Genomic DNA, 13,794 nt, shown 5'->3' on the forward strand with positions numbered 1-13,794 from the left:
TATTTTCTTTCAGAAATGTATCCACACGATTGTCTTCCTGAATTCTATAGTACATATCCTTTTGTCATATTGGTAACACAGATTTCTGAGAATATTACTACATTATAAAAATAAAGATAATTAAAAAAAACACATTTAGTGAATCAGACTTTGTGTTAAGTTCATACTTATCTTCACCATATTATACCTAAATAATTACAAATTATATTTGATTTCTACCTGAGGAAAAATGAAACCTTTTGTATGACTTGATCAGATTATTCCGTTAGTGACAAACAGTAGATACTAGCCCATGAAGTCTGCAAGGAAGGCCATCCAAGGGCCTATCCTCTGTTAACCAATGATCCACATGGTTTTGTTTTTCTAGAAGAATTGCAGATGTCACAGGGTAAATTCCCTGTGACATCTGAAAAAAATAAACAGGAATTTGAGATTGTAGCTATTCATAAAAGCCATTTTTTTTAAAACTAGCAAAATTTATGAAAATTAACATTTACAGAGCTTTGCAAATTACCTAACTGCAGCAATCCAGGGTACACTTATTTAAGGAAGAGGTAGTTGAGTTTTGTTGATAATAATAAGCTTTGAGGTGTGTAGTCTCATTGCAGACTTCCTAGCTAAATGTAAACCATAAAAATAATAGCCTGCCATCCTGAAAATAGAGAAAGTAAAACAGATTATTCAGAGATAGTGAGTAGGAAAGAGAGATGGCTATGTGAATAAAATCCTTGCTTGCTGTAAGATAACTTGATTTCCAATCCCACGTACAGATAGGGTGTCTGAAACCCCAATGGTAGGAGGTAAAGACAGAAAGATTTTCAGAGGTTCACTGTTTAGCCAGCTTTGTCAATTGGTGAATTCCAGATTCAATGTGACACCCAGGCTCATAGAGGTAAGGTGGGGAAAGATAGCGGAAGATATCTAAGGAATCTTCCAGCCTCCACAGTGAATACAAGAGTATTTGCACATGCAGTGTATACATGCATACAACACATACATGAACACACACACCTATTTACGCTCAAAAGAAAATTAGCTTTGTGTGAACTTTATGGTGAGTCCCTGGAAGACCCCACCAAAAATGTGTATTTGTTTTCCCAAACAAAGTGGGTGAGGATATTCAGTGAAATCATTTCCAGGCAGAGGCTTTAGGGTTTAGACTTTCTCAAGGCTACAAAAAACTATTCGGAGTGAACTATGAACTAATCACAAAAACTGTGAGGGAAAGCTGGAGAAGGGGTTGTACAAGAGTTGTGGAATGCACTGGCATATTTCTTGGAGTCTTTAAGGTCACATACTGCCAAAGTTGTATGTGTGTTTAGGAGACACCTAAACAAAATCCGATGTTCTCACTTCTGCTTGTCCTTAAGAATCTATAGGATTCTTCTTTGAATGTTGATAAAACAGGGTTCATGTGTATTGAACTATATACATGGAGCTGCTTGTAGAAGATTAAATTCTTTTCATTTTTAGGCATTTAAGGAAAGCTCTGTGAATTCAAAAGATAGATGTATATCAATCTAACAAACAGAGTTCACTGGTCCCAAACTAAGATGTGAATACAAATACATAGATGATGTTAAGACAATACCCAACAAAACAAAAAAGCAAAGCTGATGTTTGACACGAAAGAGGCACTCAACAGGATCATCCTTTAACAATTCTAAATAATGATGGAGACCCAAAGACACTGAGATCTCATATTCAGTGTGCTGAAACAAACTGTCACCCAATAACTCCAATCAAAACTAAATTTATTAATGTAAGCAAAAATGAAATATTCTTCTAATCAGAATAGTGACAAAATAAAATAATGTAAATATATGAAATAAATATATCTATGTTGTGCCAGATTTTATTCTCAGCATCTACTTCACCTCAAATATAAAAAAAGTAGAGTAAATATTGTCATTAGCAGACCTTGAGCAGAGTATCATCAAACTGAATGAAAACAGGATAGATAATAACTAAAATCAACAGAAGAAATAATAAAAAATCAACAGTCAACATTGCTCTGTGAATGATGTAAAAACTAGTAAATATGTATTTTTCCTTTAGCATCTTGTTTGTCTAGATTTTGAAGTGAAATACAATGTGAGAATTATATATGTATATAAACAAGCATAGAAAGATAATGGTATAATTGGTGATAAAATTACAGTAAGCCAAAATACATATGCTGTTGATATTTAGTTGGCTTTAATGTAAATTATATTAATACAAATTTTAGTGCCCAAGATAACCACTAAGAAAACAGTTAAAAATCAATGTTAAAAAGTATCGTTTTGTTATGTTTCTTTTAACAAAACGGTCATCCATGAACTATAAATAGAGCATTCACTTTTGAAATCTGAATGTCTAAGATGAGGTGGGTCCATTTGCTTAGTTTCTAGTGAAGGCCTAATGGCATATGACATCAGAATGGTTAAGAGTGCTTCCTGGAAGAAAAAAAAAAATCGATGATGAGACAGAAAGCCAGGGCTATTCAAGGACATGGTTGGAACCCTCTCTCTCGCCCTGGGACATGCACTCCCTGTCCTCTCTCCTCTTTTTTCTTATTCAGCCTGTCTTTGCAGTCTTACCCTCTCTTTCTCTTACTGGCTTGGCCTCAATCCGACTCTCCCATGCATTATCTTAATGCATTCTGTGAGTTCTGTCCATGTAGCCCAGTCCTTGTCAAACTGTCCCTTTCTCTAAGAAATTCAATCACTTCAACCATATTGAATTCCATCACTTCAACCATATTGTAGATTCCAGCATCTAAAATTTGAAGTACACTGAAATAATACCCAAACTGTAGTTTAAAACAAAAGAAAATTAATGTGTTGAACAGTACTGTAAGGAAAATGTCATTTCATTTTTGTTTTTTGTTTTGTAGGCTTATGCATAGATATAGTTCTGCATTTGCATGTATCCATTTGTCCATTTGAGCAATGCTGAAAGAAAATATCAGTCCACCTAACATCTTTAGATGTATTGCTTTGAAATCATATGTTTGTATTGTAAAAGTCTATTTTTAAAATGTTTTTTTCACTCTATTTTTTAATTAAAGAAATTAACATTCACTTTGTAAACCCCCTCTTCGTCCCCTCTCTCCTCCCCTTCCCATCCCACTCTCCCTCTTCCTTCTCCACGCATGCCCCTCCCCAAGTCTGCTGTTAGAGGAGGTCTTTCTCTCCTTCCTTCTGACCCTAGTCTATTAGGTCTCATCAGGAATGGCTGCATTGTCTTCCTCTGTGGCCTGGTAAGGCTTCTCCCACCTTAGGGGGAGGTGATCAAAGAGCAGGGCAATCAGTTCATGCCAGAGCCAGTCCCTGTTCCCATTACTATGGAACCCACTTTTAAAAATATTTTTAATTACACTTATTTACTATCTATTTGTGTGTGTGTGTGTGTGTGTGTGTGTGTGTGTGTGTGTGTGTGTGCATTTGTGAGTGCATATGCACAATAGCATAGGTTGAAGACAGCTTGTGGGAATTCATTCTCTTCTTCAACAATGAATCCCAGAAATTGCACACAGATTATCATCAGCATCAGACTTGATGGCAAGTACCTTTGTCCTCTGAGCCATCTTGCTGGCTTTCTGAAAGCATTTTTAATAATAACAACAGCCAGCAAGATTAGTTTATTTTCCACCGTCACTACCACATTTTATGCACTCACTCATGACTGAATGGAATAATTGCTGCTTTCTACTACTGATTTTCTTGTGCATGAGGGAGAAATGGTATTTTATCCCAAGGAAAAGTGAAACATAAAATAGTGCCCAAATCTTCAAATTACCAAAATCCAAGCACATTTCTTTTGTCTTAGTTAGGGTTATTATTGCTGTGATGAAAACACCAAGACCAAAACATCTTGAGAAGGAAAGGGTTTATTCGGCTTACTTTTCCTTCACTGTTCATCATTGAAGGAAGTCAGGACAGGAACTCCAACAGGGCAGAAACCTGGAGCCCGGAGCTCACACAGGCCATGGAAAGGTGATACTTCCTGGTTTGTTCTTCAAGGTTTCCTCAGCCCACTTTCTTATAGAACCAGGATTACCAGTCCAGGGATGGCACACCCACAGTGGGCTGGGCCTTCCCCATCAATCACTAATTAAGGAAGTGCCATAAAGGCTTGTCCACAGACAGATCTCATGGAGACTGTTTTTTTTTTTTTCTTTTAGATTTATTTCTTTTTCTCTCATATATTGCATCCTGACTACAGTTAACCGTCTCTATCTCCTCCCAGACCCACTTCTCACCTCTCCTTTACCCCATATCCAACCCTACTCTATTTTCCTTTAGAAAAGAGCAGGCCCACCAGGGTTATCAACTGAACATGGCCTAAGAAGTTACAATAAGACTAGGCACAAATTCTCATATCAAGGTTGGAAAAGGCAAACCATTAGGAATAAAAGAGTCCCAGGAGCAGACAGAAGAGTCAAAGGTACACCTGTTACCACTGTTATGAGTCTCACAAAAGTACAAAGTTACAAAACCATAACATACATGTAGAGGACCTAGCTTAGACCCTGTGAGCCCATAAGCCCTGGTTAGTTGATTATTCGGGTTGTGTTGTTATGGTATCCTTGAGCCCTCTGGAGGCATTTTCTAAATTGAGGGTCTCTTCTGTCAAATGACTTTAGCTTGCGTCAAGTCGACATACAGCTGTGTCACACAACTTCTTACTTCCTTTTTTTGTGCTGTAGATTAGACCTGTGGTCTTGCCCATGCTCGCTCCAGTATTGCTGTGTGACATCATCAAATTGTTTATTTCCTTTTTCTTTCAAATATCCCCCATATACAGTTAAGCTACTGTTGGACTTTCAGTTGATTATAGCCTTTACATGTGAGTTGCCTGCCACCAGAAAAAAAAAAAAAAAAAGCTATAAAAGAGAGGAAGTAGTTTTGGAGAGAAATGTCAAAATCTATAAAGTATCCTTTAATTTAAAATTTTAAAAATCTCACACATAGATACTCTATTTACATCATTTCCACCACTTCTTTTCACCCCTCAGGATTCTCTTGTATCCCCATTTCCTCTCATATTTATGATTTCGTTTTTAATCATTGTTTCATATGCACAGAGAGATGGAAGGGGAGAAAGAGAGAGCCTGTTGAGTCCATTTAGTCTTGCTTGTATGTGTATGTGTTTAGAACTGAACACTGAAGATTAGATTATCTGTCAGGAGCTTGTCTCTGAAGTCTGATTCTATTACTACAGCAGTGATCTCTCTATTTTCTTTTTTTAATCTTGGAATGGGACTTTATGATTCTTTTAAAGTTTGGTTTTATAAAGTTTTGTTCTTAATGGGTATATTTTATTTCAGACAAAGTTTAAGTGATGTTACCCAAAGCTAAGTAAGCAGAGTTAATTCCACACTTACACAGTGATACTTAAAATGAAAAAGAACATCTTAATTACTTCTCAATCATAACCCTGCTATAATTACTGTGTGGTTTGGTCAGGTGCTTTAGCATGATTCATCTAAACAAAACAAATCGGTATCATTATGAGGTATTGTAGATGAGTTTTTAAATTAATGCTGATGAGTAATAGGTCACTCTAAAGGGCCTGTGTTCTGTCATGACTAATAGTGCTTCAGTATTAGCAGTCTTTTTAAATATCAACTGTATTTAAGAGAAAATGGAATAAATGCAGAATAAAGTGAAAAGCGTAGGCGCTTTCGGTGGATAGCAATGACAGAGAGAAAGGAAAGAATAACTTTGGGATACTCTCTTTTCTGATCACTGACTGAGCCTCTGGTTCCTGTCCCTTCTTTTACAGGGGTGACAACTGTTCTAACAATGACAACACTAAGCATCAGTGCTCGAAATTCTCTCCCCAAAGTGGCTTATGCCACTGCCATGGACTGGTTTATTGCTGTTTGCTATGCATTCGTATTCTCTGCCCTAATTGAATTTGCAACAGTCAATTACTTCACCAAAAGAGGATGGGCTTGGGATGGGAAGAGCGTAGTAAATGACAAGGTAAGCTCTCTTTTCATCTTATTTAAGAGGATTTTGCACACATACAAGCTTCTGGCAGAATTCCTCCTAAAATTTGATATTAAGAAGAAAGGTATTAGCTGGGCACAGTGGCACACACCTGTAATCCCAGTACTCCGTGAGGCAGAGGCAGGCACATCTCTGAGTTTGAGGCCCACTTGGTCTACAAAGTGAATCCTTGTCTACAAAGCAAGCTAGGGCTACACAGAGAAACCTTGTCTTGAGAGAGAGAAAAAAAAAACAGAAAAAAACATACAACAAGTATCAATTTTTGAAAGTTTATTCTTGCCTGAAATCCACTAAGGGTGCTTTTTAATAGCAACGCTTCTTAAAACCTCGCCTTAGCACCTGTGCAGGTGTATATCTCGTGGTGTTGTGTGTGACAATGGGGACTGCCTCTCCATCTCTGAAGTAAGCAGGGCCTTTTCTTAATCCTAATCATCCATTCTGAAGAATCTCAAGCTTATTAAAGCTGTTCATTGGCTCCAGCTCATAAAATGACGAGTAAGTTGATTGGAACCTGTGTCTGTCTGCTCAGGAAATTCATGCCTTTAGTCTACCAGCAATATATTATGATAAAGCTTTGAAAAAAAAAAGCGAGCATTAATTTCACCAACTGAAGACTTTATGGCTCTGTCAGTGTGTCGGTGACTCTTCATGCATCCATACCTCTATTACTACTTTGTAAAAGTGGAGGCACTATTTTCCATTTTCATATCATATGAAGTAAATATGTGGATACTGAAATATTTAAGGAATTTAAATTGCTCATGTGGTCTAATTGGGAAAACACTTTTAATATTAATCTTTAAGATTATTGATAGATACCTTTTCATATTTCAAGTACTGGGAGGCTAATGGGTATTTGTGTATAGATATGCCGGTAGTTTTTTTTTTCCCCTAATTTTATAAACTGATATATGACTTAGGAAAAGGCTTTGTATATATTATAATGTGATATAACTCATTTTAGAACTAGAAGAAACTTCTATTTGCAATATTTTGAATACTATATTATATATTTTTTCATAAATTTGAAACACTTGTTGTGGTTTGATTTTTGTCTCAGTTATTTTAATGTATGTAAATATTTATATATTTACATGTTACACTTTGATGACACAGAGACTGAATGTTATAGCTCTATCTTCTAAACAAATGTTCTATTTTCTCTTTCACAAACTATCGAAGTTCTAATTATAGTAGCTAGTTCATCTATAAGTTGTGTTTGGCCACTAACAGAAGTAGTAATGAAAAGGACTTAATCAGTTTTCTATGCTTAACTTCTGGTTGATTCGAGCATTTCCATTACATTTCAATGTTCATTTGTTCAGTTTCATTTTCCATATAGTGAATTGCTTTTCATTTTGTTTATCTGTGTACTTCACTTTAGCTATATTGGTATATATGTACACTTTCTCAATAGACGACATGGCTAGGAGAGCACACCATAGGCTCTTTTAAAGGTTTTGTTGAGTAAAATATTTTTATTGTAAATATTGCAATACATTGATGAGAGAACCTATTTATCTTAACTGAAAGGTATGAAAAATTTTATAATAGTGGGTTTACAAGTGTACTCCATTCACTTTCTTTATTAAAATGAAATTGGAGATATGTTCCCTTAACTTACCTTTAAAATAAGTAGGTTCATAGAGCTGAAAAGAAATCAAGTAGAGTGCCATGAGGTGACCAGCTTCCCAGAAGACACTTTGCTAAATCCTACCTTCTGCTTTAGTTTTCATGAGATTTAATTTTTAAATAATAGTTAATTCAATTTCAATAATAATGGGAAATAATAGTTTTCTTCAAATACAGAGGTTTTGTCTATTCGCGGTCAGTTGTCTGCAAGCAGTCCTTTGCTTTGGCATTTGTAAACTTGAGTAAATGCAGTTGTATTGTCAGTCAGTACAAAGAACATCCAGAGCTTAATCAATGTTTTATAAAATACAAAAAATAATTGCCGTATTAAAAAACACTTAGAGATGCACGTCTATACTATGTGTTGAAAACAAGAAATGTGTCTGTAAATTTATATGTCTGGAACTTAGACTTTACATACAAGATTATGAACAAATGATATTTAATGATTTTTTTTTTTATGTTTCAGCTACTTTTGAGCCCTAAGATCTTGATAGATCTTTATACCATGTTTAGCCTCACTTGTGGCATTAGTGAAGAAAACTTCATTCTAAAAGTATACATCCAGACAAAGGGGTCAGATTTTAAAAGAACACATAGGTATCTGTTTATAGAACACCCAAGTACTTCTAAAAGACTCCATACTCTATGGCTCTTCTCTAGCCTTACCGGAACTAATCTTCCACTTCTGTTGCTGACGCCTCTCCTGTTGCTTTCTAAAACTTATTCCATCCATTGTTATTAGTTTTATTTGGTGAAAATTGCTTTTTGCCATTTAACTGCCTCATTCATATTTTCCTGTTGAGAGACTTAGTTAACTTGTCATAAAGCAAATGAGGACCAACCCCAGATCTACACCATCACACCCTCCCCAGAATTGACACTCCTTTCACCACCCAAAATTTCTGAAATGAATTCTCCCCTGTTATTCTTTTTACTTCAGGTCTTAGTCCTCTGTATCCTTAAATTCTTTCCTTCACTGCCTCATAACTGGTGTTCCCTAACTTAATACCGTGTGAACTTTTCCATCTCCCTTTTGGATTCTTTCTGAGCCTTCCGCTGCTATGCTGAGGACATAGTCCTGGGTCCAACTCGACGTTTTCTCTTTTCATTAAGAAATGCTTTAGTAATGTCAGCATCCTTTGCTCACACCCTGGCAGCTACCACAATCCATTCCACCCTGTGAAGTCCTTTGCCACAATCAGAACGCATCAAGTTTCTCCATCGTGGTCATGTTCCCCGGAAAAAGTCATGTCAGCCTTCTTTGATGCTTTTGTTAGTTTCTAATTGTTTGCAATGTAGTTCTCAATGTCAAAGTTGTACTGAAAATATTTGCAGAAATATCTACAACAGTAGACACATCATCAATTCATTTATTGTCAAAAATCATGTAGTCCTTGCTCATTGACACAAAGTTCAGTTTTTACTATTTCTATTGAATATTATTTCCAATATTATTGGGTTCCATTAAGAGTATGCATGCTTTCCTGAGTTTTGGAAAAGCCTTATCATTTTTCATAACTGAATATTTGCACCTTAAATCTGCCTGTCATCATAATGACCCCATAGTTATTTTAATAAACCATTTACTTCTGGGAAGTTTCAAAATATCTTACATGCCATATATATTCAGTAAATGTGGCATGAATTATTGAAATATTACTAATTAAAAAAAATCTATAACCAATACGCTTGTCTTGTGGTTTACAATAGACCAAGAATTTAATAGTTCAGGTCTGACCCTGAACCATATCATTTTTTTTATCTCCCAGCATCATATACCCATCTCCTTCCCTAACCATTTCCACCTGCCTCTAACACTGTAACCATTGAGAGGTGCAGATGCTGAGATATGTCCAGTCATTTCCAAATTTGTGATAAAATGTCAAGAACTGGAGCTGGAGAAATGGCTCAGGAGTTAAGAACAGTGGCTGCTCCTCCAGAAGAACAATGCTTGGATTCCCAACATCCACATGTTGGTTGACAACTGTCTGTATCTGCAGTATCAGGGGATCTGACACAACTCTTAGTGGCCCCCTAAGGCACTGGAAATACAAGCAGTAAACCTGGATACACATGGGGAAAAAAAGACACCCATACACATAAAATAAATAAGTAAATGTCTTTTAATAAAAAAAGTACTCAAGGACTTAGAAAGTTGAGACAGAGTAACTGCTTCTGTTATGTGACTGATAAACTGTTTGTACCCCATGGGAAAATCTCTTGACTCAATATTCTTAACAGTGAAAGGGCACCGGTATCTTCAACTCAGATTCACTCAGGTGTTCTCAGGCACTGGAATTCCTAGTGTTAGTGTGTAACTATGATGTCTGTAAATGTGTTACAAATAGGCAATAATCTAATAATTACAAAACATGGATAATAGCAACTCTACTCTCTCTTCCAAAAGACAAAGATAACATCAACAGGCAAACAAAGAAAATCAAACCTCATGCTATTCTCTGTTCATGTTCTTCTTTCTATGCTCTTATCTAGGTATTTACCAGAAATTGATACCAAAGTCAGGGGCATGACAAAATGTTACATTCCAACAAGCAGGGAACATTTTCCAGTTTCTGACATTAACTCTTGCTTGTTATCTGTCTTAAAAATCTCATGATGTAACTCACTGTTATTTTATCTATTTACTGCTTCTGCTTTTTAAACATATTTTAAGTACACATCATCATCTTAGGGTTAAATAAACATTAGTGCAAATTACTTAACTTTTCAGTTCTATAATGAATTATCGAAGGTAGAATTCTAAGACTAATATGTTCCAAATATGTCATTTACTCATAGATTTTCTTACATGATGAGAGATTAGTAGAATTTTCTAAAAGTATTATGAATTTATATGCCTGTAAACATCTTTAATTTACGTCTGGGGATTATTTCAGTGAAATTACTTGGTTAGATACACACATTTCAGAAGTGTTGACACTGAAATACACATTATCCAGAGTTGGTGCTCATATACATACCAATTACAAATTACAATTATTTCCCTCAAAATATTATGTGTCTTCATGCCTCTGACATTGGTCATGCTACCCCTTCTTGGTGGAATATCCTCTTTCCTTGTCCAACTTCAAAGTGTCAAAAACGTCTTATCTTATTTCCAGACTTACATAAATTGAACCCCTATATTGCTTTTCCAGAGCACTTGACATTAAATTGACTTGTATCAGCTCACTAAATTACTATTTTATTGTAAGTAATTCTTTTTACAACTAGATTTGAAAATCTGAGAGAATGATGGTTTGTCTTATTAGTTATTGCATCTTCTGACACCTTGTATATAGACTGTTTAGCACATAACTGACCCTAGCTCTTTGTTCAAGCATTTTTAGTTTAAATTCAGTTTTTTTTAAAGATTGATTTTATTTATATATCTGAGACAGTAAGTTCAAACTGGCAAAAAAATAAATAATCTAAAGCACATATATAACAATATAGTATCCAAAATTTTGAAATGGGCCATTGTTTTTTGATTCACTTTATTAATTTATAGGTAACACCACATTTTAAAGTATACTTATTCATTTATTTTTAATTTTTGATTAATTTTTAAATTTCATGTTGTGTATGGATGCTTTGTCTGCATGTATGTCTGTGCACCAAAGGTGCATGATGCCCAAGGAGGCCAGAAGAGGACATCAGATCATCCGGAATCAGAGTTACAGATGGTTTAGAGTAGCAATGTGGGTGCTGGTAATTGAACCTGTGTCCTCTGGAAGAGTAACCTGTGCTTTCACTCACTGAGTCTTCTCTCCAGCTTTTTTATTTCCAATTTTGACAACATCTTGTTCTAAAACAATGTGAAGTACTTTATTAAAGAGCTTATGTAATCAAATTATAATACTTTATCATGAAATTATAAAGTAGAAGTAGGAAGCAAGAATCAAAGAAAAACAAGTTTTAGCTACCTCACAGGAAACAATTCCCAGCTACCATAGTTGAGTTTCACATTCTAAGGTTTTTGCTCAGCGGATTTATAGGTGGGTTTGTGGTGTTATGTTTTTAATCAAAAAGGAGAAAAAAATAAATATTCATAAAGAAAATATTTTTCTTACATTAGAATTGTTTTTATGATAGAAGTGACCTGGGTGCTGTGGTAGACAATGTCAACTTTTTCACAATAACTGCTGCAATAAATTTCATACTAATGTTTCTTGTGGTCCCCTTCAATAAATGCTGAAGGCATTGTATTAACACACAACTCAGTAAAGACAATTCTTCATGGATATAAACTAAGATGGTCCAAGCATGTAATTTTTTCATGGTCCAGTTTGAGCTATGCACAGTCTTTAGAGTACTTAGAGAAGCAGATGGATTGTTTAACCTCCTCACACTCTTCTGTAAGTATAACTTTTCATAGTCAGGATGGTTAGTCAGTCAATGGTAACATTATCTGATCAGGGAACTTGTTGTTTTATAAGTACTGGACCACAAACAAACAAACAAAAATTGATGAAAGGACAACACATCATGTTAGAAAGAGCATACACTTGACTTTGTAAACCAAATTTTCTTCCTACAATGCCTGTTGCATTGACTATTTGATAGTAATTCTCAGAAGCTTACTGTGTACCAATTTCTGAAACCACATGACAGTTATTTTCATCCATCTGCCAAGTCTCGCTTCTGATTGGCACCCAAATTTCAGCTAGCTAATTTATTCATGTACTGGTATGTTACTTTCTCTACTACATAAATGATGCCAAGTTTGTAAAACTGCTGTGTAAAACCTTTGGATTCAGCAGTCAGGAGTCTTGTAGACTTGACATTTTAAAAATACATCAACAGTCTCCAGAGCAATAAGCTGATAACATTTTGAATCTCATCAAATATATTTTTTTACTTCTCATTATTAATAATATTTTTCATTCTTTGAAAGTTCTGTGCATGCATATTGATCACATCCATTCACCACCATCTCCCTCTCACTTCCCATAGTGTCCCAACCCTGTCTCTCTCCCAGATACATGTCTCCTTTTTGATTATTTTTTCTTATTAATAAACCCTTGCATCCAAGTATTGCTGCCTGTATGCTCATGAGTACGTGGCTCTCTACTGGCATCGGAGCGCCAGCAGCAGGCACATCGGAGAGTGTCTGTCCCTCTGTCCCTTTCTCCCCTCCAAGTGATAAGATTTGTTATATTCCTCTTTCATTCGTTTTGCTTTACAGACAACCGAGCTGTAAACATATTGAATAACAGTGTGATAGCTTATTGCTTTTTAGCAAGATCTATTAAAATGTAGCATTTGTTGACTGACCCAGCTTTGCTTGAACACAATCCAAACACATCTTGCCCAGCACCGCATATCAGCTGGGGTTATTTGTTCAGTGCTTATTCTCCTACAGCTCTGCATAGTGAAACTGGGAACTTTGAGATAATAAGGTAGTAAAACTGTGCATAGGCTGTTGGCTTTAATCCTATCTCACAAAGTATTTATTTTGTCCTATAGAGCAGATTACCTTATATTACATTTTTATTTTATTTAAATTTGGTTTTTATTAGAAATTTGCCATTTTGCAAAGCATTTCTGAGTCTGATTTGGGCCAATAACTATGCTAATATCTCTGTGGGATGTTCTGTGTTTTCAGGCTACCCACAATTAAATGGAGAAAAAAAAACGAAAGCGGGAGAAGAACATGTTATTACATAGACCAGTCCCAGAATGTTATGGCAAGACATAGAAGGCCACTTAAGACAAACAGTTGAAAGTGATGGCTCAAACACCTGGGCCCAGGGGGGTCCTGCAGAGACAGATTCTCCAACCAAGGACCATGCATGGAGAGGACCTAGACCTCCTACTCTGAAGAAGCCCTTAGGCAGCTCAGGTTCCAAGTGGGTTCCCTAGTGAGGGGTAGAGAGGCTGTCTCTGACATGAATTCAGTGGCAGGTTCTTTGATGACTTCCCCCTGGGGGTTACTGCTTTGCCAGGCCTCAGAGGAAGATGATGCAGCCAGCCTTCATGAGACCAGATAGGCTAGGGTCATATAGAAGGGGAGGAGGTCCTCCCCTATCAGAGACCTAAGGGAAAAGAGGAAGGGTGGGTGGGACTAGGAGGAGATGAGGGATACAAAGTGAATAAACTGTAATTAATTAATTAATTAGTTAAAAAAGAAAGTGATGGCTCACTGAGTGTGACT

At 35.9% G+C, this 13,794-nt stretch overlaps 1 protein-coding gene across 2 annotated transcripts in view; it reads left to right on the top strand.

Moving 5' to 3' along the window:
• Gabra2 (gamma-aminobutyric acid type A receptor subunit alpha2) overlaps positions 1-13,794 on the top strand; it is a 146,391-nt gene that overhangs the window by 123,934 nt on the left and 8,663 nt on the right. For both annotated transcript variants that reach the window (XM_055629379.1, XM_055629380.1), the window contains one exon: positions 5,773-5,975. In XM_055629379.1, the coding sequence (XP_055485354.1) occupies positions 5,773-5,975 (203 nt within the window). The remainder of the gene's footprint in view (positions 1-5,772; positions 5,976-13,794) is intronic.

Source organism: Psammomys obesus, unplaced genomic scaffold, assembly GCF_907164565.1.
Source record: "Psammomys obesus unplaced genomic scaffold, mPsaObe1.curated_primary_1811, whole genome shotgun sequence".
In the NCBI taxonomy this organism is placed as follows: domain Eukaryota; kingdom Metazoa; phylum Chordata; class Mammalia; order Rodentia; family Muridae; genus Psammomys; species Psammomys obesus.